The sequence below is a fragment of the Pogona vitticeps genome, chromosome 10 (assembly GCF_051106095.1).
Source record: "Pogona vitticeps strain Pit_001003342236 chromosome 10, PviZW2.1, whole genome shotgun sequence".
Classification (NCBI taxonomy): Eukaryota; Metazoa; Chordata; class Lepidosauria; order Squamata; family Agamidae; genus Pogona; species Pogona vitticeps.
Window position 1 is genome coordinate 26406436 of NC_135792.1, and position 27994 is coordinate 26434429.

General features: G+C 45.3%; 1 protein-coding gene across 1 annotated transcript in view; it reads left to right on the forward strand.

Moving 5' to 3' along the window:
* Window positions 1–27994, forward strand: part of CHST8 (carbohydrate sulfotransferase 8) — a 177159-nt gene that overhangs the window by 41772 nt on the left and 107393 nt on the right. Inside the window, exon 2 of the mRNA XM_072980460.2 lies at window positions 6453–6675. Within this exon, the coding sequence (XP_072836561.2) occupies window positions 6567–6675 (109 nt within the window). The 5' untranslated portion in view covers window positions 6453–6566. The remainder of the gene's footprint in view (window positions 1–6452; window positions 6676–27994) is intronic.

A 27994-nucleotide genomic window follows, 5' to 3' on the forward strand; every position in this document is an offset into this window, starting at 1 on the left:
GTGATTTAGAAAGTCATGTCTCAAGTAAGAGGCATGCTCCCCCATATGGAAATTATCAGTCGATTATGGCTCATTTCACGATGGCCACTTGCATATATTTTTTCAGAGTGAACTAAACAATGATCTGGGCTCTTCTTGCAGAATTATAAAAATCTTGCAACAGGTTTCTTTGTTAATAAATGAATGTTTCTCAGGCTACAGGGGCACAGAACAGGTAGTTTCTTGAACTAGGGGTGGGGGGGAATAGCTTTCTACTAGCACTCTACAGGCAATCTCATGGTAACAAATGGCAAGATGTCTTTTAATTGCAGTGTGCCCAAAACATGTACCTCGTCATCTAAAATAGTACAGAAATGACCTTCAAGCTCGGTCCACCCTGAATAATTTCCCCTGCTCTTTGCCTCTGTTGGAGGCAGTTGGATTATCACATACCTTGGCAGTCCCAAAGGAGTTGTGTTCGCTCATGCTTTGATGGCCTCAATATTACATTTCCTTTGGGGTCCAAATACCTCATTGCCATATGTGCGTGCAATGTAAGGATATGATGATTTACTTTGTAAATTTCTTGTTCTCATGGAGCCAAGCTCCCTGCACAATGAGATATGTCGGCAAGGAAATCTGAAGCCCTGCGAGACACCTTGTGGCTGGGTAAAGGCAAGAGTGCTAATTTTTCTTAGCACTCTTGCCGTGCTGAGGCACGGGGGGGGGGAATGACTCTCTCTGTGCAAAATTAGTGCTCTTCCCCCTTGAGAAGTAAAGCAGACATGCATGCAGCAAGCGCGGAACGACCGGCCGGTTGTTCAAAAAGACGCAAGCAACCTATCCCCTGCTTCTAATCCCTAAAACTCCATGCAAAACTCGGCAACGGTCATAGGAGTTTTGCAAAAAGTCGAAAGAAACATTAAACAAAACTGAGCAAAAAAAAAAGAGTCCTATCAATGTGAGAATGAACATTAAATGGACCAATAATTAATCATCTGCAGCTTCTCATCTTCATGTACAAGGATGATCCAAGCACTTGTGTACCTTCTTCATGTAATGTGAACACGTTATTCCACTGAATGTTAATTCAGTCAGCAAGCATAAAATCCTTATGGGGGCTCAACTTTTCCTTTGCCTTTCCCAACTCCAGGTTCTTCGTAACTCGTGGGTGTCTGATGCGTGGAAGGCAGCGTCGTGTAGGTGCAGAGCTCTTTTTAATTAGAGGTTTCGCGTTAACCGCTCAAATCAAGATTAGCGGGGGGGGGAGAGAGCTCATCTCAGAATAACGCATGGAAGGCGAAAATCACCTTGACAAAACAGATGGAGCTCTCAGTCATTAGGGAGAACGTGTTTATGCTGTTTCAGTGACAGGCAAATTAGTCACGGGGACTCGAAGGATTAAGAGGACTAGCATTGGAGGAAAACAGCCTCCACATACGTGGATATGAATGCAGTAAAATTTTTATATATTTTTTTTTATGGCACTGTACCGTTTCCACTGTCGCTCACTTGTGGCTCTATTAATGCTCAGAAAAGCAATAACCTCAGATAACCAAAGGGCAAAGGAAAACCACCGGGGCCAAACTTTGGAAAAGTTACATTTTTGGATTACAGCTTCCAGAATGTCCTCGCTAACAAAAGGGATTCTGGGAAGTGTAGGCAATCATCATCATCATCATCATCATCATCATCATCATCATCATCATCATCATCATCATCATCATCCATACATCCATACATCCATACATCCATACTACAGCATTGATATTTAACGAATACATAGGTTTTTAGTTAAAACTTGTATCTGTTACAGAATACCAGTCAATGTTTTTATAATTTTGATGGACTGTGCCTGGTGTTTTTGAATAGTAGTAGTAGTAGTAATAGGAGAAACAGGTGCTGGAGGAGTAAGTTTCCAAGCTTTTGATGAGCAGGTCAAAGACCTTACCAGTCCAGTGTCGTAAGAGGTTGTTCTCTAGATCAAAGAACTTTAGGAACTTGTTTTATGCAACAGTGAAAGAACTCACAAGTTGAATTTTTATTGCACTTGGTGTAGCATAAAGCTATGCATGTGGGACTTTGCAAGGAGTTACTCCCAAGAAGATCACACTGGTTGCACAAACTGCACCCACAGAACTGCTTCCGGGATACGACGTCCGCCTCAATGCATACTTTATCCTTTATGCTTTAATGTATCCTTTCATTCCTTTGGCTTCTGTTCTTCTCTGCTGCAGATATTATGAGAGGCTTGCCCAGTATTTGGCATTTGGGAGCCATCAGCGCCCACTTCTGCCGGTGCCAAGGCATATTTGGCCTTTCACCTGTACCTACAGGGCCGCAAGAAGGCTCCCTGAACAGGCAAGCGAGGTGCTTCAACGGCTTGGAGGTCTCCAGGTCTTGATCTGACCAAACTCAGGATGGAATGGCTCCGGAGGAGGAGAAGGGTTAACTTTGAGAGGTGAGGTGGTTTTTAAAGCCCAGAGACTCTTTCCCACCCATTCACAGCCAGCCCCAGGACTCTGAGGCTCAGCGCAAAGGTGCCTCTTGCTCTGTTATGCCTGCTTTTCTCCCAAACCCTTGCCTTCTCTTCCTCTGGGACATCACAAGGGCCCAGCTCCTGGTCAGCATTTTGGCCCTGGATTACCAGGGAAGGCAGCAACCCTTCCTCACTGCTCCCTCCATCTGCCCATCTTCTGACCAGTTGCTGAGACCAGGCCTTCTGGCATTGTTGCTGGGAGGGGGAAAATGTTCCAGCTGGGGGCCATGGATCACCTTTCCCCTCTCTTCTTCCTGCCTTCTGCCAGGCTCCACTGTGTCTGTCCTGATGGGGAATTAATTAAGATCAAATGGTTCTCCTCTGTTCTTCTTACATTGATCCAAAGAAGCTCCTGGAAAATAGGCAATCAAAGCACAATAAACAAAACCCTTATGACAGCTTTTGGCTCCAAAAGTCCTCGGAGCTACTCATCAAGGTCTTTCAAGGCTTTCTCGTTAACTAGCTAATGGATGTAGTGTGTGATTAAGAAGATTAGTAACTCTGGAGGCTGTGGTAATTGGTATCCTGGAAGATACAGGGGGTGATCCTTTTTCAACGGCGAAAGCCTGCCTTTATTTCCTGACCTCTGGTGGTCTGATGATGCTCTCCTCTACGGAAGCAGACATTCAGAGGGTTCTGGGTAAACATGTTAGAAGAAGAGCAGCTGGATGGGGGGATTGAATGCCAGCTGCTCCACTCCAAGTTTAGTCAACAACTCCCGTTGGAAAGATCTCAGACCACGAACCAGGAAAGGAAAGCTTTGCTGCCTTTGAACCGATACCGTCTTATGTTTACTCAGCAAACCCGGGTGTTTTGTTTCTAAAACCACAAATGAAAAGCCTCCTTTTCTTATGACGTGGACTTTTCTGGGCTAAAACTCCTAGCTGGGAACACTGAATATAGGGTCGTACTTTGGAACAGTCCGTTCTCTGAGCCTGGAGTGATAAGACAGAGGGATAAAGAAATGAGCCATTCAGATTTCAGGGTGGGGTGGGGTTTGCACTGCAAGTCCCAGAGTTCTCCATGCTGGGAATTCTACCTCACATACCAACACCTAAATGTGACTCCCTCGAGAGAGAGAGACCTAAGACGGAAGGCTTCATGGCCTCGTATACGCCTAGTGTCATGATCTGGCCCATACTGCCTGGGTAGCTGCAGGATGAGGGCCAGCCTGACCCAGGAATGGCCTGTTCTTTGCAGGCTCAGGCCCTGGCCTGGGGAGCAGCTGCTGGGCCACTCATGAGGCTCACCTGGAAACCTGGAGGGAAGGCCTATTTAAGGAGGGGTTCTCCCTCCAGAACTTCCCTCAGCAACCCAGGTCTTCTGTTGTGTGTTGTTGTCCCTGAGGTCCTGCTATGGCCTCTGCTCTTGCCTCCTGCATCTCTACATTTGGACTCCAGTGCTCCTGTACCTGTTCTTCCCCTGCCTCCGTCTCTGCTTGCTTCTGCTGGTCTCCTGCATCTTGGGGCCTTGTTCTTGCTCTGTGCTCCTGGTTCTACCATCTGGCTCCCAGCCTGCTGCTCCTGCTTGATCACGGCCAGCTGTGCAGTGAGTGTCTTTGGACTTGATACCCTGTGTGACAGATGGGGTCCTGGTGCCCTTTTTGCCCCTGGGGAGGAGGGGCTTCCTGGGATATCTTGGACTTTGGCACCTAGTTCCTGCTAGCTTCTGGTTCAAAAGGGATGCTTGCCCAGTGCTAGCTGAGAAGAGGTGGACAGAGTTAGCCCGAGAAGCCTTCCAGATTAGGCTTTCCCCTAGATGAGATGCATTGAGATATCTGTCATTCAGGCTGAACTCCCAGAATGGAGAATTCCGGGGTTTGCAGTCCAGAACACCTCCAAATGGCTCATCTTGAATAGCATAGTTGTTGATAGGACCTGATTTGGGGTCCAGCTCATGCCTTCCACCATTTGCTCCATTACTGTTCTTCATCCACCGAGCTACTCTCCTTGTACGGCAGAGTCCTGACTGATGCTCACAGTGATGATGGAAGGGGCCTTCAGAACAGATAATGTGATGTTCATGTTCTAGACAGCTCCCTGTTAACTGTACACATACATCGCTAGACTTTGGAGATGGTTAGTGGCGTCGAACAATAGATGGCACCTACAAACAGGTCCTTGCAGAGAGAGAAGGTTGCCCATTTCCACCGGTCCTCATGCTTTTCCTTAGGGCCAATTCACACTTTCGGCTTAAGATTGTGGCGGCTGAGAAGGACCCTCACAAGGCCTATACTAGTGACAAAAAGTAGAGCTTCCAGGCCATGGATCATGGTCTGTAAAGGCTTAAAGAAGACGCCCTGGCACAGGATGGGGGTTGGCGTTGCAAGGAAGAGGGTCACTCATTCATGGATCTTAGGGGAACCTACAACGGTCCAAACACTGGCAACTTGGCAATGTAATCCCAATGTTTTTGAATGGCTCACTTTCCAAAACCTTCTTTACGCTGACTCCATGCTGTGAATCCTTCAGCCTCTTCCATGGGACCTCATTTGAGGCGTCTTCTGGGGTGTGTGCTCTGTGCACCAAGGTCACTGGCCAGGATTCCTTGGTCGCTGGGCCATTAGACAGAACAAGCCTTTGCTCCTTCCTGTGGATGGAAGGCACTTGAGCCCCCAGAGCTAGCCTGGGATAAAAGGAGCCATTCCACCCACAACCCCTGAGAAAAGATTCGCCAGCCAGACCAGCTGGATTTTATACATGGACTAAGGGCAGAAGAGGGTTGGGAGACTCAGGAGGACTCCAGAAGAAGTGACATGGGCCTGACTCTGACCATCAGTTTCTGCTTGCATAAGAGAAATCTGGAAAAGCTGTGCATAATTTGCCACAAATGGGCAAAAATGGGTGGTGGGGGACTGGGCAGGGGTAGGGGAGAGAGAGAGAATGATAAAGACCAGGGTCTCTTTTCTGTGTCAAGCTAAGAAATCTTGCTGGTCAAGGGGAAAGCTTCTTCCTGGGGCAAAAACTGGGGAGTCACCAAGGATGAGCCCATTTCTGAGTAGCTGCTTTGAACGATGCTTAAGCTTCACAGCTTTGATGTTTTAGAAACGTGTTCTCCGTCTTTTGTTGTTAAATGTGACTCTTTAGGCTATAAACGCTTGCATTTTTAGAATAAAATTTAAAGCATTCTTTTTGACATTTTCTTGTACAGTCCTTCCTGGATTCTGGGTTCAAACACGACTTAAGTTCTGCCAACCGCTTCAGTTTTAATGCCTCCATCTTTGCACAAGTGGCAAGGGAGGATTCTGTTGAAATAGGTGTGCCTGCAATTTCCTTTCATAGCTGTAAGAACTTTGTATTTTACAACAGCTCGGAAGTATTTTGTGCATATGGAAAATGGAAGCAAGGCAAATAAAGAAAGCTTGTAGAATTAGACAAGCTGGCATTTCCTGGAATTATTGCAACATTATAAAGATGTATACCTTGATACTCAGATGAACATTAATACGGTTGTCTGTGATTATTTGATTTCATTCTGGGATTAACCCTGTTCTTCAGATAAATGCCAGCTGTGATGAACACCAGCTTCTGATTTTTTTCCTCCCCAGGAGGTCTATAAAGTTCTGTAGGACGCTTAGAGAGGGTCAAGCGTCAGTTTTCTTATCTGACACCGAGAATTAGTGTCTTTCTGAGTTCTTGCTGCACCCTAGCTGATTGGGGGGATGAAAAGCAGTTTGTACTGTCCTGAGGGCAGTTTTTATTCTTTCCCTCCCATGGCTAGACACCAAGAGGAGCTGACAGAGCTCACGAAATCCTAGAACTTCATTAAAAGAGAGCAGTGAACAAGGGCAGTTCGCACCGAGTAATGTCATCATGTCAAGAGTTTCCCGGTTTCTCCCTCTTTGTTGCAGGGCATGAAAAAATGCACAATGTGATTTGGATAGTTTAAGAGGGATAAAAACTCTTGATGGCTTTGTGTTCCCTCCTTTCCCCAGGTGGTACAGGAATGGAAAACCTGCTGAGATGATGCCTGCGATCCTTACTGAGGAGACGGCCTCCCCTTTCTTCTTTCCGTGGGTCGATACTGGATTGATCTGAGGACCTCAAGGATGAAGCTCACCTGCATGTTCTCCTTCATCCTGCTGTTTGGAGCAGCTGGACTTGTGGTCTTCATCCACCTGCAGGATCCAGAAGAGATCGTTCATCAGCAAACACCAGGTTGGTTGATTGGTTGGTTTTCCCAGTTCCTTACACCATTTCTTGTGAGGTTGTTCCTTTCACTCAAAGAACGCCTGGTGGCTAGAAACAGGTGCAAGCCTTTGTCATGATCTGAGAGAGTCCATTTGCATCCTAAAGATGTTTGCATTGCCCATGGAAGGAAATTCGTGTCAAATTTGGCTGAAGTCCTTGGTAGGTCACACAGGGTCCATCTGTGTAAGGAGGGCTCCCCGTTGCCTCTGAACAGTTCGGTGTTCCCGTTCCAGAGGAAGGATCATTTGCAACTTTTGCTGGAAGCTACAGAACAGGTGGGCTGACTCAGCCAGTTAATCTGCAACCAATCACAGGTGCAAATGTCTACCTGTTCCTGTGTGTTTTCATCAGTGGGGAGTCTAGTATTCAAGACAGAACATGTCTGGAAGTATTCACTATGGATGGGACTTTTGAGTTGACCCAAGTGGGGTGAAAACATGAAAGAGATCCTTTCTTTCATTTCCAGAGCGGTTTGCTATTTTTCCAATGACAGCCTCTGCAATAGAAAAGATTTAGGATTCCAAAATAGAGGCTAGCAAAAACTATGGATTTCTTTCATATATCCCATTTTGGATCATCTTGTGTGTGTGTTTTTGGCCCTTATTTTATTGATGGCTGGGAAGGTCTTCCTTCATTTCCTTTATTGTTTGCATGATGTGCCTGGCTGACTGTCCTTCACCTGTTGGACTACTGCCTGTGCTGCTGGGTTGAAGAAATGAAAGTGGTAGACTGGAGTGTAGTCTTCCCAATACCCCATATTTGGGGGTGATCAGATTGGGAAGGGTTTGGTAATATTCCTCTGAGTGAGTGTGTGTGTGTGTGTTGGGGGGGTAGTTTTTTCTTCAACCATGACAATGATTTCTCTTGCTCATCTGTATTGTTTCCTGCTAAGGAATTGATGAGGTTGATGGTATGATAATAAATGTGAACTTTAAGGTACAGTGAGTTTCTGCAGCAGTCCATGGACAGTTTATTTTCATTTCTGATATATTCTTGTTGCTCCCCACTTTTGGAGGCGAGGATTGTCCGTTGCCTTATCCATTCCTTTTGGGGGACGTCGGAGTCTTCTGTATGGCTAAAGTGGGTCTACCACCAGAAACCAGAGTGAGACATCCAAAATGGAAGAAATCAAAAGATTTTGGCTCTTTTGGGTTTACTGAACGGTCCGGAGTCCAAAAGCCTTCCCCCCCCCAAAAAAAACCCAAAACCAAAATAAATTCAAAAGTGTCCCCCTGCACATCCTTAGTGCTTACTAGCAAAAGACCGCAAAGCACATGAAGGGGATTCTAGAATACCCGACATTTTTGTGGGCAGAAAAAGCAACAACCTCCCACGTTTCAGGTTTCAGTTGCAATAAAGATAGCACTGTCTGAGTCTTCCCTATCTGTAAAGCTGCATTTTAATTATCAGTAAGAACTCAATCTGTTTTTCACTGTCAAAGGCTGGAATAGGCAAGGCTGTTACCAGCCACATGCACGGGGAGAGAGGTTTCTACTGGGTCTCTACAAGAATGCGGCCAGAAATGTGCTCATTTTGTCAGCTTTCGTTGGCTTGTGTGTTTGATCCAGGAATTGCCCCACCTTTTGAATCCACCAAAACCAAAAGCTTAGGTTTGTAAGCAGAGTTTTGGCTGAAGTGTGAAGATGGAATAAAAAAGACTTGTGTGCAGAGTTTCAAACTGCTGAATTATGAACTGCTGTTTATGTCTAGATTTCCACAATAGTGAAGTGATTCTGACTCTTGTATGAATTGTATGTTGGTAACAGATGGGAAAAGAAATGTGGTGGCTTCCAGATTCCCATTGAAACTAAAATTCGGCAATTCCGAACAACTCATTGCCTTCAAGGGCATTTTGTGCGTGCAAAACCCTGCACATAATTTAAAGTGAGAATGGCTAAAATTGCATGCTATCAAAGAAAATACACACAAGGATGACTGACTAATTAGGGGAAATGTATACAAATGTTTTCATTATGGGAACTGCATAAAAAACCTGGATAAAATACAAAAACCAGGTGTGGACATAGTATATACAGATACGTAGCTGTTATGGAAGGCAAAAAAGTATCTTGCCACATAATATGAACCCAAAGTGAGAAAAGAATACAGGTGGGTCTCAAATTGAGACACATACCCCTAGTACTTATTTGATAGGTATTTCCTCTTACAGCTGAAAATACAGGTTTCAGTATCAACACTGACATTCACAAATACTGTGTGTGCATCCCTCCTTTAAAACCTCTGTGGATACCCAGTGGGGTATAATAGATAGAGGGATGGACTAGACCTGGAAGATCCAGGTTCCAATCCTCACTCAGCCATGAGGATTCCTGGAGGGAGGGAGTGGAGCCAGTGAAATAACTTCTTAAATATCTTCCTTACATCGAAAGCCACATGAGGGTTGCTGTAGGTCCGTTTTGACTTGAGACACTGACCATCTGTGTAAAGGAACAGCCTTGCAGCGCTTTCTAGCTGTGGTGGATTACTCCAGGTTTGCTGGGACATTGACTAGACTCTAGGGAGAAGACTTGACTGGAGCTATCCATGGTGCTGAAATCCTGTTGCTCACCACTTTGATTCCACCCGATGTCCTCAGTGGTGGAGCAGAGTTACGTTCTAAGGAGAAAGCCATTCTTCATTGTTAATACATTCCGTCTGGTTTAATTTGGGATGGTGTAGCTTATAAACCAAGGTTAATAAAGGGTAGCTTGGTCCTTTCATTTTCACTGTCTAGTTTAACAACGGTTCTTTATTATTTTTAGCCCGAACAACCACGATATGAAACCCTTGATGTACTACTTAAGCCAGAACAAAACGAGAGCCATAAAACTTTAAGCAATGCTTACATTACTTCCCGTCAGCAAAGTATTTGTGACAGTAGCTGTTTGTGTTGATTTGTGACCATCCATTCCTCCTCTTCCCCATGATTCACATTGCAACCTAATTTTAATCCTGTACTGAGAAAGCAATATCTAAGTAATTTTCCACAACATTAGTTACAATTTTCTTCTGATCCTTCAAGTGAAACAATCCTATCCTGTTGGGTTCTCTGAACATATAAACCTTGATTACATTTGTCCGTTTGAAGCAACGACTTATTGTATATGTGTGTGTGTGTGCCTGTGCGTGTGCTTGGGACACTGTGGGATGTAGCTTCTCTTCTTTCTTCCCACTTTTCCCCTTTATTTCCTGGTGTTTGACAAACATTTCCTCTTGATAATTTCCATGTAGTACAAGGCATTTTGCTTTCTGTAAACATTATGACTGACGGGGTTTTAGAAAGGACAAAATGGGTTTTGTGAATATTTACATGCATGAAACAGATTTTTAAAAAATCTTTCCCTGTCTTCATGAAACTGTGGTAGCTTTACCCACAGCAGACTGGTGCAAAGATGTTATTGCTAATGAATACTGGAGTGGAATTTATAAGGCTGCAGCGCGTGCTTCTGGTTGGGAGATCTGCTTTGAAAGCCATACGTGGTGAACAGCTGAACGGAGAGGTGGCCAGAATATGCTCTTCCCTTGCATCACCTGGTTCCACCCACCACAGCTACCGTTTCTGTTGGCCAACATGACCTATGCCCTCTTTTCCCACATTATTGCTAAATCTGCATAATTAGCCTTTCATGGTCTCTTCCAGAGATGTCATTTCATAGCTCCTTTCTGGACGGTGTGATTTCCCCCCCAAAAAAAATATATCTTGGCAAACATATTGCTCTCTGTAAATTTCATATTTTTAAACACCCCGAAGCACAAGCCTCAAATGCAGAGAGCAACGTCATAATTACCAGTGGTATACATATATTGTGAACAGTCTGTCATGAATGACATTCATGGAACATCTATTAGATAGGTTTAAAACCTATCTTTCCTTCAAGCAGAACAAGACAGGATAAGTCGTTCTTATAGATAGACTTGCATGTTTCCATCTGCACATCAGCTAAGTGAAGTAGGTTAACCAAAGTGATGAGAAGCATGCGTGTCTCTGTGATTAATGAAGATATCAGCCTCAGAGGCTTAAATTGGCTGAAATTTAAGAAAGTACACACACATTTTTATCTTTCGAACAACTGTGTGAAGTGGATTTTAAAAAGAGAGATGAAATATATGTGCATTTAATGATAATGTCAGCAATAAAGTGGCACAGAAGTTGCTGTTGTGAAGACCCACAGATGGGTGGATGCGCAGAAAAGAATCCCCCGCCCATCAGAGATGGCTCACCTTGACAAAGGTTGAGGAAGAGGGGCAGGACTTTAGGAGGTGTAATCAGGAAACATTGGTGCATACAATGACAGGAATACCAAAAGACCAGCCTCTTGGAACACAAATGATTGGGTATCTGAAAGTTACATCATTTGGCTGTGTGTTTGGCTGTTCATGGCCCCTCTTTTGTGTAACCACTCAGCAAGCACCCTTTGTATGCCAAACTGAGAAATTATTTCTCACCCAAGAAGAGTTGTAGGGCCTGCCAGAAGCCAGTCAGAACGTTCAGGGCATGGATGTTGGCAAGTGTTTGCATCCAAGTCTCAATTCAACTTCCCTACTTAAAATAAGTTCCCCCACCCAGGGGAAAAAAAAAGGATGGGCTGGGTGGGTGGGTGGGTCCTCAGACATGACTCAAGTCTAAGTCATTGGGAAAAAGGAACAAATCAAGTCACCAGGGCAACTTAAGTCTGACTTGACAGCAAGTCTGTAGATATGAGTCCCCCATCCCTGGTTCAGTGTGTGTAGGAATTCTGAGCCTGTAAAAGGACCTGGGAGCCAGTGAGGATTGGCTTCAATGATTACTGTGTGCTGAGCTTCTGGTGCCCTCCATCTTGGATGGCTGCCTGCCTCCATCGTAGGCCCTTTCCCTTTTGGCTTTTTTATTGACCTTTGTGGGAGATTCTCTCCTCCCACACTTGTCTGAATTATTATTTTTCTCCTGCCAGGCAATCGGCCTGTGCCAGTGCGCCTCTGTCAGATTATCTGATTTCTTTAGCAATTTCTCTCTGTTTGTTTACTTTATGTTTTTGCCTTTTTGGTCCTTTCCTTTCTTGCATAATTTTTATGGATGGCTGCCAGACTGAAAGAAGGAGCAGTGGAGAAATCAAATGGTGGCGGAGAGCAATCTCCCCATATTTTTGAAATTTTGGTGGGGTGTTTGATTATCTATTTTCCCATCATTTGCTTGCTTGCTTGTTTTCCTTGTTTTTTTGGTAGAAGGGTTTGTGTGTGTTTCTGTTTTGCTACCTTTTTCTCTGCGTGAGCGTATAGGGAGGTGCTTTCCCTGTTTGATTGATTTTTTTAATAACAATGATTTGGTTCATTTACTGTGCTTATTTAATATTTAATACTTTAACATATTCTGTTAAAGGTGTATATATTGGGGGTTGGACCATTGTTTACTTCTGTAGGGTGGGCCAGAAGGGTGGATTTTATGATTGTGCCACTGTGTCACTGGGCTGTGTGAATGTGATAGTACACACTGCTTCCTGCATATATCTGCTTGTTTATCTTTCTCGTGTACTGTTTCCTGCTTTTGGAGTAGATTGGTTCTCTGTTGCCTTGCCTCTGTTTTTTGGAGTTGCTTTAAAACTCTCTAGGACTTTTGGAGTGCCACAAAACATGAATGGGGAAACGTAAAATAATGACACCAAGAAGACTTTCCCTTTCATGTAAATTGAAAGAACTGGTGCATGAAAAATAAGTCAACTAAACAGACAGTCCCCAAAAGAACCCAAAATGAAAGAAGCATGAAAATTTACACCATGCAGATCCCTGTTTTATCCAACAGCTGCAACTTCCAACTGCAAGCAAGCTCTGATTAGAATGAATAACTCCCTCCCTGACTTTACAGCTTTCCTGTAAGCTTGTTGGAAGCCAGACAAAAACGTCTGGCATTAGATCAGAAACAAGCCTTTAATGCCAAGTATAACATAAATACATGTCAAAGGAATATAAATCCAGGACCAGGCTCCTAACCTTTGCCTCACGTCTGATTTTGCCCCATTTCTTGTTTCAGGTGCTTGTCAACCACTAGTAAAGACTCTAAGGGTAAAATAACTAAATGTGGGGAAACCCCAGATAAATCACATCTCAGGAGGTGTAAAGGTGTTTTCAGCCATTATAAAACTGATAAGCATCCTGAGGGCAGCAGTAACACATTAGATTTAAAAGCATTGATGATACTCTTGTGGTGCACTGATTCATCTGCAGTACTGCAGTGAAGACTCTGATCCCAATGGACTCAGGTACATTGCGTATCCAGCTCACCAGGGAGGGGGATGGTGTGTAGCTTGCATGATTTAATTGTAAGCCACCTAGAGAGTGCTTTAAACACTATGTCAAAATACTTCACTTAGCTTTTTTGAATCCCATTAAAATTCCAGGGGGGGGGAGGAAGGAAAAATGCAGTGAGTCTAACTGTAAAATCCAACTGGATGGATGGATGGATGGATGGATGGATGGATGGATGGATGGATGGATGGATGGAATGAATCCTGGTTTAGCATTTGCATTAAACCACTCATTTTCCAGGAAGAGGTCTTGGTTAAGAATTCCCCCTCAACAGGAGGTTGAGCTGAGGGTGAATTTTAGTGCATCCTGCCTTTCTGTGGCTAATTTCTGGATTATGTGAAATAGTATCTGAGCACGGGTAGTACAAAAGAGCAAATTATTCCCCTATGTGGGAGTATAATGTTCAATTATCTTAGTGCTTCTCTGAGCATCTGAAGAGGAGGGCTACAGTCCACAGAAGCATTTACCCCAACCAAACGTGTTTACCTTTAAGGCGTTGCAAGTCCTTTTGTTGTTTTTGCTGTGACAGACGTCAGCTTTTGTGTGCGAGAGGCTTCCACAAAGAACTGTGCGCCATGTAAACAATTATATTTTCGGTGTTGAAATGGTGGCCTCCTTGGTGTGTCTTGGATGGGCAAAAGGAGGTCCAACAGCCCTCCTGAGCAGGAAAAATGGCTGATGGCATCACTCAGCTGGGGAGGATTTGGAGTGATGTCATGCAAGGTGTGAAACTAGATTCAGAGAGCTGGCAGGGAACTTCCTCTGACCACTCTTAGGAGGCCATGACTGTCTTTCCCCCGTGCCGGGATCTCCAGCATGGCATTGTGTCATAGGTTTGCCAGGGCTGATAGAGAAACAGAGAAGCAGGGTATTGCATAAGAGGAGACCTCAGAGTTCAGCTTCCCGGCAGTTGATCCCTCCCAGCTCCTCAGAGCTACGAGACTCTCCCAACCTCTCTCAACACCGCCCCGTAGCGCCTGGCAATTACTTATTCCAAACACACGCACACATCGTGTTAGGTACAAATTACAGAGCAGTATACACAACTTGGCGATAACTGCTCATCTCCATAATGCTCTCCTGCTCTACAGTGCGCATCTTGTTATCTTTACAAGCAACTTTTTTAAAAAGTTGACAAAGCAGTTGAGGATAAATAGGACCTTGCGCTGTAACCTATAAAACCCCAAACTTTCTGGGCCTCTGCGCATGCTGCCGATCGGAGTGACACCGCCCAGGATCTGCAAAGAGACCCGATAAGAAAGAAATGGCTTTTGCATCGGAGCGGTTTTTGTTTGTGAAAAAGAAATGCAAAAGGGTCTTGTGTGCTTGGAATGCCAATGAAATTCAAAGGTGGGGCAGATTAAAATTATCCAAGCGGATACAGACCAAAGCAACATGTGGTACAGAAACTTGAATGTGTTTGGACAGGTGCAGATTCAACCAGAACCACTCCCCCCCAGATTTTTAACACCTATTGAGATTTATTCAGAAAACCCCATCCTCGTGGGGTTGTTTTTGTATTTTTGTTGAAGATTCTGCATTAAGCTCTAAACCTAATCCTTGGAGCTGATGGAAAAGGATTTATATTACAGTGGTTTACTTATTCAGATGGTAGTCAGGTGTGTGTTTGTGTGTGTGTGTGTCAGAGAGAGAGAGAGAGAGAGAGAAAGTTAAATGGGAGCACATGGATAGCTCCATGCACACAACATTTTTCATCCCCACACCCATTCAGATGTTTTACTCAAAGCTGAAAAAAGGCAAGATATCTGCTTCATGATTAGAAGTGGAACTGCCTTAAGAACTAAAAGGCATTTGGTCTTTCTCTCTTTCTCTCTCTCTCTCTCTCTCTCTGGCAGCTTTGTGGGGTGCTGCACCTATGGCTATGGTTTTTTTCCCCCCAGAGGCCAGGCTACAGCCCTGAGCCTGGAAGAAGCAACAACCCCTAAGTGTTTTATAGGGAAAACAAAAGAAGCCACAGCTGAGGACAGATGGAAATGTTGTACCACAACCCCAGTGAAAATGTGTACGATGCCAGTGAGAAAGGCATTCTCTGCAGCCAGAAAGTGTTTACAACCGTCCTTGGCTGTTCATCTATAACCTATGCAACAGCAAAAAGACCCTTTCATCTCTGTGACAAACTGTTCCTTTTAAGAATTGCTGGAGAGCTCAGTGGTTGAGGCCCCTGGCTGTGCAGCCAGAGGTTGGGAGTTCGAATCTCCCTCGGGGCCTCTTTGACAGGGGGCTGGACTTGACAATCCAGAAGGGTCCCTTCCAGTTCTAAGATTAGGGCATTCTGTACTATACTATTTATATTATTTTATACTGTATTAATAGATCTTTTAAAATGGATTCAGTATCTGGCAACAAATCTAAGACGGCTGGTCTAACCAGCTTCTGGACGAAGCGCTCTCCACACCACGTACAAGGTCTTTTCTCTCATCCACGCCCGCTCTGCCCCCTCAAGCGTTGCTCCTTCTGAGGGCATTATTCCCATCTTCTAGCAACGTCATCGTGAGGCAGCTGAAAAGCCTGGTGCAAGCTTGATTTGAAGCTTCTCTCCCACACTTCCCTCCATTTCTGACAGTGCCCTTTGTCAGTTTGACAGGGATTTGTTAAAGAAGTGTTTGTTTTCTTCAGACAAGACTATTTTTAAAGCCCTCCGAGCCTGACACCTCTTTGTTGTTTCTGGCAAAAATCAAAAGCCGCCGTGCTGTCATGGCATTCGGGCTTCTCATTGAACACAAGGAAAGTTCTCACAGCCAAAAGGAACAACAGGGCTGGGATGTGTCAGGAAAGATCAACAGTCTAAAGTTAGAAGTTTAAAGAAAGTACACCATCCTCTTTTGTTTTCGAAACCCGACATCATAATTTGAGCCTGGTGATGGAGGATTCAGTGGATGGATCCCTGCGGCGTTGCCTCTTTTTGTCAGCTTCATGGGGGTACCGAACTGTCCATGGCATATCCCAAACTTATCTTGACTTTCAAGGAAAGGAGCTGAAAGTATGATGAGCACTAGGAATACATGAACACTGAAAAACACTGCCTTTATGTAGTGCTTAGTTTCTCAAGAAGTGTTGCAGAGTTTTGAATTTCTGGTAAGATTCCTTTTTGCTATTGACTAGAAGTAGAGAGACCCACAGAGGAAAATAGCTATAAGTTCCCGAGAGTCCACCCCTTTCCTATTAACTGGCACTTAAAGTCTCAGAGACTTTTGTAGGAGAAAGAATAGAAAACATTACTTACCGTTGCCTGAAATTACAGACTTGTATGTACTGCTTTCTTTACGGCACTCGTGCTTAGCAACCAACTGTGCAGATCAACAGCAAAACAAAAAATAAAAACAACCCTGCTTGATGCCAACCGATTAAAGAGAAGGGAAAAGAACACTTAGCAGAGGGGCGGGACTCTCTTTGAAATCAAGGCTGCAATGAACTATTTGTTTGTGCCGGACAAACAATCATCCCAGCCCAAAAAAGGCCCCCTCAGTCACACAAACCACAGAGAGTGTGCGAGGTTGCAAGTAAAACTCTATGAAGAAGGAGAACCTTTCAGATGAGAATATATATATTCTTGCTTTGGTATACAGTTTGCCAGTAAATTGTCCTAAGTTTTAATAAAATCTCATCCGTAGCCTCTGAGGTAAACTTCCTCTATGTTTTTGCTCAGACCCTTCCTAAATCAACATATTTTAAAAATCTAATTAGCCAGTTAAGCTTGTTTGATAGCTCCAATTTATTTAGCTCTGGATATGGTTATTACCTTGTAAGCAGGAGGCATCCTCCCGTAGTTAAGTAATTAACGCTGGGAGAGAGACCTTTCCACATTCATGAGATGCAGATTGCTCGCATCTCTTGATGGAAACGGGAGTGTGATTTACAGGCTGAAAAAAGAGCCGAGATGAGCCATCGGGCACCACGTTCCCATTCTGAAGTGGGGCTTCCTTGGTTTCCCCTCTGTCGGCACCGGGCCCGTGGGGTGAGCCTCTTGGCTAGGAGGAGCATTGGGTCTTGGGCCACCAGCTGGAGTTGCCCGCCATTGTTAGCCTTCTGTGGGTCTTCTGGTGGGGAGACAAACCTCAGGAGATGTGGTGCCACAGAGGAGAAAAAGTTGGGGGGCTTGGAGCCACTTCCCATAGAGACCAATTTCAGTGAGAGAAGGCTAATTTCAAGCACAAAGCTTAGGTTGGAAGGGCAGCAACCCCAAAAGCACCTTTTTCTGCCTGTCAGAGTACCCCAAAGTATGTAGCTTTCCCCCGTCTTGGTCTTGGTTGCCTCATTAGCCTACTTAGCTAGGTGTGACCCCAAGCCCCCTTGAGCTGATTTCCACAGTTCGCCAGCTCAGAAGCGACCCGTGATGAGACGGATAGAATTTTGGCTCTCCTTCTGGCTTCTTTGCTCCCCTGGTGCCCTCGGAAGGGGCAGCCCAAATAAATAAATAAATAAATAAATAAATAAATAAATAAATAAGATAACCAGCCAGACCTCGCCAACTTGCCCACTGTATAGCTCAGGATCTGGCCAGTATAATTGAATTTTGAGCAAGGAGAGGAGAAACAGCCCGTGCAGTGAGATATTGGCAGCGCCGTGACTAATGTGAGGAGTAAATCAAGTGCGATTCAAGCTTAGAAGTCAGGGTGGGGGTGGAGGGGCGGGAGAGCAAACTTCAGTTGGGTTTTCTGCTGCACAAAATCTCTAATTTCATGGAAGGAGGAAGCCGTGCAACTGATTTCTCTTCAGAAGATGAGCGTGCTTGGCGTACCCGAGAGCTCCAGAGGTTGTCATCTTTCCCAAATAAACAATGAGAAGCACGCTTTTGCTGGGGAGGTGGGGATGAGCCGAAGTGCCACAGGTTGGGGGGGGCAGGCTGTTTTCCCCCTCAATATCTCTTTGCAGGCTGGCTTGTCTCCTGCCGTCTAGAGCAGCACGAAGACAGAAATGATTCGGTCAGTGCAGCTTTCCTTTCTGCCGGCCCCTAATTAGTTCTGACATAGAGGGGAGAAGTGGTAAAATCTGCCTTTGATCCAATCAATTGGGGCTGTTTATTATTAATAAAGGATCCGTGGCTCAGGGGCCAAAGCCAGGAATCCAAGCAGAGACTCATTAATTGCTGTTTTTTCTGAAGATGTGAGTGATGCCCTTTCCCTTCTGTCAGAGTAATGGCGTAAGAGGATTTTTGCCTCTTATTTCACCAGTGCGGGGATATCCCTGCATGTAGAAAACTAACCTCACAGGGAAAGGACTAGGCTAGAAGACTCCTTCCTGACCGGGTGCGTGGATATGTGTGTGACTTGGTCATGCCGTCTCCAGCCACAGTTAGAAGCCATAACAGACCAGGATCGGCTAACATTCACGAGGACAAACCAGAGGCCGATAAGAAAACTCCCAAGATCTCTGGAGAAAGAGTTCCGAGTTCCTATGAACCCCAAATGGAGAAGGAGGCTGCCTGTTGCATCTCTGAATGAGTTGCCGTTCTCCCAGACTCGTAATCCACCTTCACAAGATGGAGTTGGCAGATCAAGAAGCTTGAAGCTTCAGGGAGAAAGCTGTGCTTCCTCAGTTCTTCTGCTCGGGAGGAGGGAAATCTCACAGCACGTAGCCCCGGAGAAGGACATGAAAACCTGACCCTCGTGTGGCTTTCAATCCTGGACTGATAGCAGGCCCTACTTGGCTCAGTGCAGAGAGGCAGTGGGAAGCACGTTTATTTTAGACTCGAACACTGAAAAGCCAAGACAGGCTGGAGGGAACTAGAGAGATCAATTCAATTATGCTTCACTTGGCCCTGAGCGTCATTCTCCTCTCAGCACTGCCATCATCCATGGGTCGCCCCGCCGGGGGGCCTGTCCCTCGGTGCACAGACATAATTCGATGGAATCGGCCCCAGTTAACAATCTGGGTTGTGGCACTTTGGACCTGCTGACGTTTCCATCCGAAACCTTTTCAAAGGCAGCACCACATAGAGCGTATTACAGTAATCCAGACAGGATGGAATTGGGGTTGGACTCCAGGGCAACTCTGCAATTCAAACAACTTGTTGTTATTTTTCTTTCTTTCTCTCCCTCACCCACAGAGGGAGAACTGGGGACGCATGGATGTGCGCCTGGAACTTCAGCTTCTCCTCTGAGGTCTGGCAGCCCCACCCGGGGAAGGCTGATGGAGTCTGGCTGATGGAGTCTGGCAGAACACCAGCTCATCCAGAGATGCAACAGGCATCCTTCGTCTCCATTTTGAGCTTCTAAGAACTCTGAACTATTTTTCAAAAGCATATTGGAATATTCCCCTCAGCTGCCTCCCAAAAGCACCGTAGCGACTCTTGGAAATTAAATCTAGTGCACTTATAGACTGAAAATCACTGTCACCTCTTTGAAATACAAGACACGGCACGACCAGTTTTACCCTTCTGTCCTGTCTTCCTCCATATATATAAAAGAATCGGGGTTCTTATGTCTTTCCCCCAATTCCTCCCCAAGCCCAAAGCACAGCTTATTTTTTAAAAAGCAATTGCACTAAGGCGTTCTTACAGAAATGATAAGTATTAGTAACCACAGGCACGATGCCCTAAGTTTCCACCGGGCCTCAATTTAAAAAATGGAGGAATGGCGCTCACTGCCAGCGACGAGAGCACCATGGAAACATCCAGACTAGACAATGAGATTTGGGGGCCCTGAGCGAGAGAAGGGAGAACATCACAGATATTCAGGCCGTTTTGTGTCTCCTAGGCTGTGGAACGTAATTAGATCATTATATTCTTGGGACATTTATTGCCGGTGAAGACCCAAGTTGGCTGCCTTGCCATTTGGCAACGCTCCGGATTGGTTCCGCTTCTCTTCCGACTGTCATAGTTCCCTCGCCCCGTGGGAACTTTTAGCAATACAGATTTCTGGGCCCGTGGTCTGTTAACATTAATTTGGGAAATGCAGCGATTAGACTTCTGGAGCCTAATTTAATTAGGCTTCCTTTGCTCCCGGTTTTAGTCATGTGTTTATTTTTTTCCTTTCAACATATTTTAATGTGCCTGGCAAGCCCAATCTCTGTGGATAGATCTTATCCAAAAATATTTTTTCTTCGGGGAAAAAAAGCAAACCATTCATTATAGAATAACAAATATGCGGGCGCGTAACGCATGGTGACTATGTGTATGTGTTTAAAGAAACCTGGTAATGCTGAGTAATTAAACATACTGGAAGGACGGATGGAATAAATGCTAGCTGGATACGTTGTGGAGTGGGGCCTGGAGGTGGGCTACTATCTTGAAGTAATTCTCTTTCTCTGTTAAAATTAGAATGAGCTCTTCAATTTGCCCCAAGATCGAACGATCTATATTAACAGGGCCATAAATAGCAGGTGGAATTGCATCAGAATTTACTAGGTCATGGGATAATATAAACACACCTTAAGTATAAGGAAATAGCACAACCACAATAATATGCAAGCTCTTGGGTGCCTTTCTTCAAAAAAAAAAAAATGAATCACTTATGGCTGCCAACGGTCATAAGAAAGTTGAAAAAGAAGGCTCTCGTGGCATCTCTGGAAGCTTTCAAAGAAAGGACAAAGGAAGACGTGATGGGGCTCCCCTCAAAGGGTGTCGAGGCAGCTGGCTTCATAGAATCCTGCACATAGCCCCATGCACTTGCATTTATAAATTTAAAATTATTTTTGTCTCACCTCGCTCCTTAAAAGGACCCAAGGCGACTTACGTAATTAAAAGACAATATTAAAACGAACAACCCTGAGTATATAAATATTAAAAAGGATCAAACCAATCGCATCAGCAACACCAAAACACATTCAAAGCAGTAAGGCCCAACAACCCATTAAAAAAATCCGTTCTGGTTTTGCAACTTTGCACGCTGCCTGTCATTTGTTTGACTGGAAGCAACTTCTTTGGGGCTGGAGTGACTGTCAGTCTATCCGCCGCTGGCCAATCATCCCTTCTAGCCTCTGAATGCAAAGAGAGCCCCGCCCCTCTGCTGAGTGCCCTTTTCCCCTTTGTTCAGTCTGTTGAAGTCAGTTTGCTAGTTTGCTGTTTGCTATTCCCAACTGTAAGTCATGAAACAAATTTTATTCTTTCTCCTACTAATAGCTCAGAGTGAGTTACTCAGACTGTAGGTTTCTGTTAATGTGAAAAGACTGGACTGTGTGGGAACTTTGAAGGCCTTCTCCTCTGTGGAGAATTTTGACCAGAAGTTCAAGCACTCTGTAACATTTGACACATCTTGTCCAATTTTTGGGAAACTGGGGCATCAACAGCAGCACAAAATATCTTGCCCTCTTAACAGGATGAAAAAAAGAAAAATGGGTTTCCAAGCAAGGAAGGATTTACATATATCCCAGTGAGGGATGAAGCAGCTTGTGTTTGCCATTTACTCCTCACGTCTGTTTTTCTCCTGGGAACAGGCGGAGTCCCGTGGGAAAAATCCCTGTCACTGGGCAGTTGTCTTTCTGGAAACCTAGCCATGTATTGCAAGATGCGACCGTTCTGTTTCTGTTGTGGCCTGCCTAACGCCACCCGACATCCCATAAAGTAATATATGTTGCAGCCTAAGTGCACAATCCTCCCGCTGGCTTCATTTCTTACTGCTTTTCTGCCACCCCTAATGAGAGCGTTTTCAAAATATCACCTCGCAGAGCGGAGGTAATGTACCTGTGAAGCTTCCTTCCAAATATCTTTTCCTTATGGCACCGTTAATAAGCCGGCGAAAAAAGCAACAGAGGGGAAAATTGCTACTGGCACCTTAGACCTCCGAGCCGCCTCGGTGTTACCTGGGGCTGTGAAAAGACAAGCCAGCCTGGAGGGCCTTCCCGCGACTTTGCAAGAGGCACTTGGGTCTCCGTCACAGGGAGGAGAGTGGGGCCAAGGCATCATCCCGCCCCGGGGGCTGTGCATCATAGCAGGAGAGAGGTGCACCCCTCCTGGAGCCGAGGCTGACAACACTTAGCAGGGTGTTGCATTACCTGAGCTGGTGTGACTTGTCAGCCATCTCTCTTCTGAAACCAGGTTTCTCAAGAAATATATTGCAACACCCTGAATCGGACTAAAACCCGCAGCGGATTCACTGCCCCACTCACTTTAAGCCATCCATCTCTACTGGACCCCCATCATCGCCACCTGGCGAGGCGCTGCCTAGCGACCGTTCTATCGACTCCACGAGACGTGGGCCAACTTTTCTTGCTCCGCAAGAGGATGTGAAAGTGTTTCAGGCTGGGAAAACTCCGATTGTGCTCTTTCACCAGACGACGGGCCCTAATAATGCATTGACAGTATTAACAATTCATAAAAGGCACCGAGGAGAAATAAAAGGCTGAGCAGCTCTGCTGAGTCCTGCAGACATTGATTAAGCCGAGGACACCCCAGTCTGTCTTTCAAGCAGATATTCAATAAGTTCAAAGTTTGTCTGTCTCGTTCCTTTGTCATTGTCTTGACTTGTCCCTCTCGCTCGCTCTCAGCCTGGCAGGAATTTCGAGCGATGAACTGTCGCCGTGGGATAATCAATTAATAAAGCCGTGGACGGCTTGACCAAGCCTGTTAATGAATGTTAACATGAAAACATGGGTCTGATACGCTCACAAGCCACGCGGTGTTGAGCATTTGCTGTTTTATGTGCTAGAGGGAAACAAAAAGAAATATATCGGAGGGAGGCCTAAAGTAGGGAGACACTGGGTGCATCAGCCAGCGGATTGTATGGACAGGATGGATATTGTTTAAACTCAATTTAACTTTTGCACAACCAGATGCTGGAAAGAAGGATTTTAAAACCCCGTGAGATTCTGCACCTCTAGCCCAGAGCAAGACAGAGCTCTCACCACCAAACTATTCAGTGTTCCTTCCCTGTAAGATGTGGCACATAGAGAGACGTGAGTGGGACAGAAGAGGTGCGAGAGGGCCAAGAAAGATACAAAGAACTCTCCAGTCCTTCCAAGTCACAAACCCTGAATAAAAAATGTTAAGTGGCACATTTGAAAATTTAAAACATGAGGTTCTTAATTCATTATGTTTTAAAATTTTATTTATATCTCCCCTTTCTACCAAAAAAAAGGGGGTGGGGTGGGATCCAGGGCAGTGCCTTTTTAAAAATGAATCAGTATGAAATTCTCTGTCTTGCACTCCTTCATAGGATTTCTTCAGTTGCCCATTTTGAGAATCGTTGTTTCAGGATATTAACATCTGCACTGGTTCTTCTCCTCCTGGAGTTCATCCACCAGCGTAATCGCAGGTTTGCTGCGTACTCTTCCCTGGCTGCTTTGCGGCAGTGATGGATATGAGATAGATCACACACACACCTTTTTCCTCCCCTTAGGAAAAACAAGGGGCCTTGAGTCTGGAAGGGGGTGTACATTGCAGGATTCACTAAATCGGTGATTCCCAACCTTGGGCAGCTCAAGTGTTCTTGGACTGCAATTCCCAGAAGCCTTCACTACTAGCCGTGCTGGCTGGGGGGTTTCTGGGAGTTGCGGTTCAAAAACAACTGGATGACCCAAAGTGGGAACCACTGCACTAAACGAACGAGCAGCTGCTAGGAATGGCAGGCCACATAGCCGACCAATGCAGAAACACACATTTTTCACAAGGTCAGAAAAGACACCCTTTCTTATACCGCATCGACTCCGTTCTCCAGTTCTGGTGTACTTTAGATTAACCTGCTGTACATTTTCGATGCTGATTTCTTTCCGGGCATACAATTTACCTACTTGTCTGAAAGTATTTTTTGGACTGTCTTGCATTTGAGTGGTAAGTTCTATTTCTAAAAGAAAAAAAAAGAAAGCAAACCAGTAAATCCTCTTCTGGTTTTTCTAAACACAGAGAGAGTGGACAGTCTGTCAGAAAGTCAACTTTTGATTGTAATTGAAATTGATTTTTTAATATCATGGGCACCTCTCCGGAGGTTTCTGGCACTCCGTGATTGACGCCGCTGTGGCGCGTCTTTCATTTATTCCGTGGACTCCAGATTTGCAAAGCGGCAATTCATGAATATGTGTGGAATCTGGATTCCCTTTTCCCTAAATGAGGTGGGTTTCTGTTACAGCCACTGTTTTATTTTCTTAGAAGTATTCAAGGACTGGAAGCCCACTCTGGCTGCGTAAGAGCAGCATATTTCAAGGGGATTATTTCCTTCCTTTTAACAGCAAGTAATAATTGTGTCAGTCTTATTGATCTGGATGGAGATGTTTGTTAGCTTTAAAAAAGAATCGGGAGGAAATGCCTCCTCCGAATCCCTTTGGAAAGTTCTCTTTAGCAACTGGCTTTGGGAAACCCAATCTTCAACAAGACTGGGCAATATTGTAAAGGAGAGTCGTTGGAAGCTTCTCTGGGTGCTTGGGAGGAACTTTCCCGGGGTTGGGGGCTTCTTTGTGGGTGTTTCCCTCAGACGTCCAGAACCCAGTCTTCACCAAACTTGGAGGTACCGTAGAGGAGAGTCAGAGGAAGCTTCCCCACAAATTTGGTGTCTCTAGGTGCCTGGGGGGGTGTTTTACAGCCCAATAAATTGACAAATCAAAAATTGCTAAAAACCCATTGATTCGTATTTGTCTAGAGACATTGATTTATGAATCAATAAATCAGTGATTTTTGAATGAATTAGGTGATTCGCTTTTAAATTTGTGCCTATCTGTAGAGGAGAGACCTTGTTTTAGTATTGCTGTTTCATACTCCTAGTTGATACGCCTGGCCCCAATATCTTTTCACCTATAAAGTTCTTCCTTTTACCAACAAACTAAAAATAAGTTTCTGAAGATTCACTGCCATTGAGGGCAGTGATTAGGCTGGCTTGGAATGCAGGAGCTTCCTGGTTTTCCGAATCTGAGTAGCTGCTGCTGCTTAATATGAGTTTGGTGTCTGCATCTGGGTAACATCTGCAGCTACTGCAGGATCCACCTGGCTGAGGACCTCCCACTCCATCTTGTACAGAAAGCCACCCTCTTCCCTGTTATTTGAGGAACTGCTGAACTGCCATGGTGACACAGACAATCTCAGGGTGGAGGGGGGGGGTTCTCGTTTTGACCTGCTCTGCCTTGACTCCACCGTTATCCCACAAAGCTGGAAAAGTATTGTGTCTTTCAGCCAACGGACATCTTGAGCTGGGAGCCGTTGGGGGAATTTCCCTGTTGTTTTGACGGCTGTGACATATTTAGATCATCACAGCCGACTGTGCTTGCCTTCTGTCAGGAATTAATTTATAGAGGCAATAGCATTAAGCGTCGGTGCCTTGCCAGATTTTGGAAGGGTGGGGGAACCTTTGAGCTGCGAAGGAAAGAAATTTCGGTTTGCAATGGGTTTCTTCAAAAATGGTCTTAGCTCTATAGAACAAAAAGAATTAGCAATCTTTTCCTGTACCTGGTTGCAGAAAAAGAGGTTGGGGTTTTGACTCCTCACAGTGCATCCCGTGAGGAGAGCCAACCTGTGTGGCCTCGGGCCAGCTGCTCGGTCCCAGGGCACCCCCTCCCTTTCATCCTTCCACCGACACCTGGAGACCCACCTTTTCAGGCAACTGTGACTTTTAACAATCAGGGCTGATTCCCTGAATACTGGTTCTTAGTTAAGGTAGTTTTTAACTTTTGACATGTTCTTCATCCTCCTATGCATTTTAATCAGTTTTATACTTTGTTTTTTTAAATGCCTCACTTATTGTGTTTTTAATTCTGTTCTTTTCAGCACTGTGAGTCACCTTGAGTCCTGTTATCGGGAGAAAAGTGGTCTATTAATAAGACAAATAAAATGTATAAAATAAATTTTAGGCGTGTCGATGTCATCTGGTAAGGGAACTGGTTAGAAGTCCCAGGGGAGGTTCACTGAAGTCTTAGCAGCCTCGAAGTGGAGGGCGCCAGACAGGCTGGTCACCCTCCCTCCTGCCCTGTTATTGCATTCCCTTTTGGGGGGGCAGGTAGCCATGCCTTCTTGGGATACAAACAGCCGTAGGGAGGGTGAGCCTCAGACCTGTCCCCTTCTTCTCTCCCCTTGCCCTCTTTACCTCCTGAGTTTAAATCTTTGTTCAAGCCAAGCAGCCTCTGAGGTCCCTTGTTCATCCTTAGCTGCCGTTGCCCAAGTAGCCCGGCCAAGAGCAGCGAGATGAAAACCGAAAGGAATCGCTCGACACGGGAGGCACCTTTTCCAGGCTGCCTTTCCAGAGACAACCGTGGCATTTATTTGCTTTGCCAGCAACATTTAAAACCATCACCAAGCTCAAATGGGTGTCAAGAGGGGGGCTCCTTGGGAGGTGCAGGAGAAGCCCACCCCCAAACTGGGTGCCTGGGTGCGAACTAAGCCTTCCTGTCTAAAAGAGAGAGCTAGGCTTGAATCTCTGGCGTGTTCTCCAGTTCGGAGATCCTACCCCCTGTTCCAAAGCAGCAATCCTAAGGGAGAGTTTATATAACCCGTGGTTCCCACAAATAGCTTAGCAAACCCTCCTTCTGTGGTGAGGAGTTTCTATAAATGTACCAACCTCGCCTGGGATAGACTTACAGTCACACTGAACTGTTGGATTTTGCCTCTTCCACCAGCATCTTCCTCCCAGTGCCCTCCCCACCTGTGCTCTACGTGTAGGGTATTTTGGGAGGCTGGCACCCATCACAAAACCGCCACGCCCCTGGCCCAGAGCCTCCCTGGTCTTGGTACTGTATCACAAGGGGGGGAGAGGGACTGCCAGGTCAGCAGGACCCCATTTCTGGAGACTTCAGCCCTAAAAGGATGATGACTCCTTGAGATGTCGCAGAAATACGGGGTCACAGGGGTGGGGGGGCGAGCCTAGACAGCCTTCTTGGTGCTGAGCTGTGGAGCACTGGTGCCAGTTCAGAATGGGTGGCGATGGTTTGCAAAGCACAGGACAAAGAAAAACTCAAACTGCCTCCTCCTCCTCCTCCTCCTCCTCCAGCTCCACTCACCCTGAGATTTTTCTCTTGACCTTAAGATCCCAAAAAGCAGAGCCATTCCCTGGCATTTTAGCCGACGCTCAGATCTGCCCACCTCGTCCTCGGGAAGCATTCTTCCAAGCACATATTCTGAAGGGTGTGGTAAAAATGATAAAGGGAATCAAAGGCACTATAAAAGAATGACTATCGTCAGTCACTGGCTTTCCACAAACTTTTTTTACAAAATAGCTACCCCGGATCCATTCCTGCTTCTTCTCACAATCCTCTCCTTTCCCTAAGCAAATTTGAAACTCAGCGGTTAAATGAGAACTTGTCCTTCGTGAACTCTGTGTTCATTGTTTTTAGTTCATCCTGCGAGAGAGGATTATTATAACTGTAATGGCCAGAATCCTGTTGGTGGTTCCATAAAAGTCACGTAACTGGGAACCTGACAGATGAGGTCTGATCATCTTAGAATGGCAGAGCTGGACGGGACCCCTTAAGGTTCGCGGAACTCAACCCCTGTCAAAAGAGGCCCACTGGGGAATGAAAATTCCAACCTCTGGCTCTGCAGACAGGGACCTTGACCACTGAGCTATCCAGTCATCAGTGTGCTGGGAAAAGTCTCAGTTGCACAACCAGTCACACACCCAATTGCACAACCAAGATGGCACACTTGCCAGTTTTCTGCCACAAGTTGCCTAAATCTCACACAAATGCCAACAGACTTCCATCCATGGAAGATTGCCTAGACTTTCGCTTCCCCTATTTTTTTTTTTATCAACTTACTTGCTTGCACATGCATGCACTAGTTTCTCTATAAATAAAAGGGAGGGAAAGATTAAAGGTTTGGCCTGTTTGTTACGCTTTTGTTGCTGCCATTAAACTACAAAATGAGGGCAGAAACCCTATTGCCAAATCACAGCATCTGACCTGTTCCTCCCTTGTAAACAAAGAGTCTACCAGATGGGTGGGATATAAATCAAATCAAATCAATCAATCAATCAATCAATCAATCAATCAATCAATCAATCAATCAATCAATCAATCAATCAATCTCTTCCACCATTCTTCATGAAGGTGTGCACTTAGATACACACATATACCCCAAACCGGTGTGCGTGGATGTTGCTGAGAATCGCAAATAGGATGATTTGTTTACCAGACT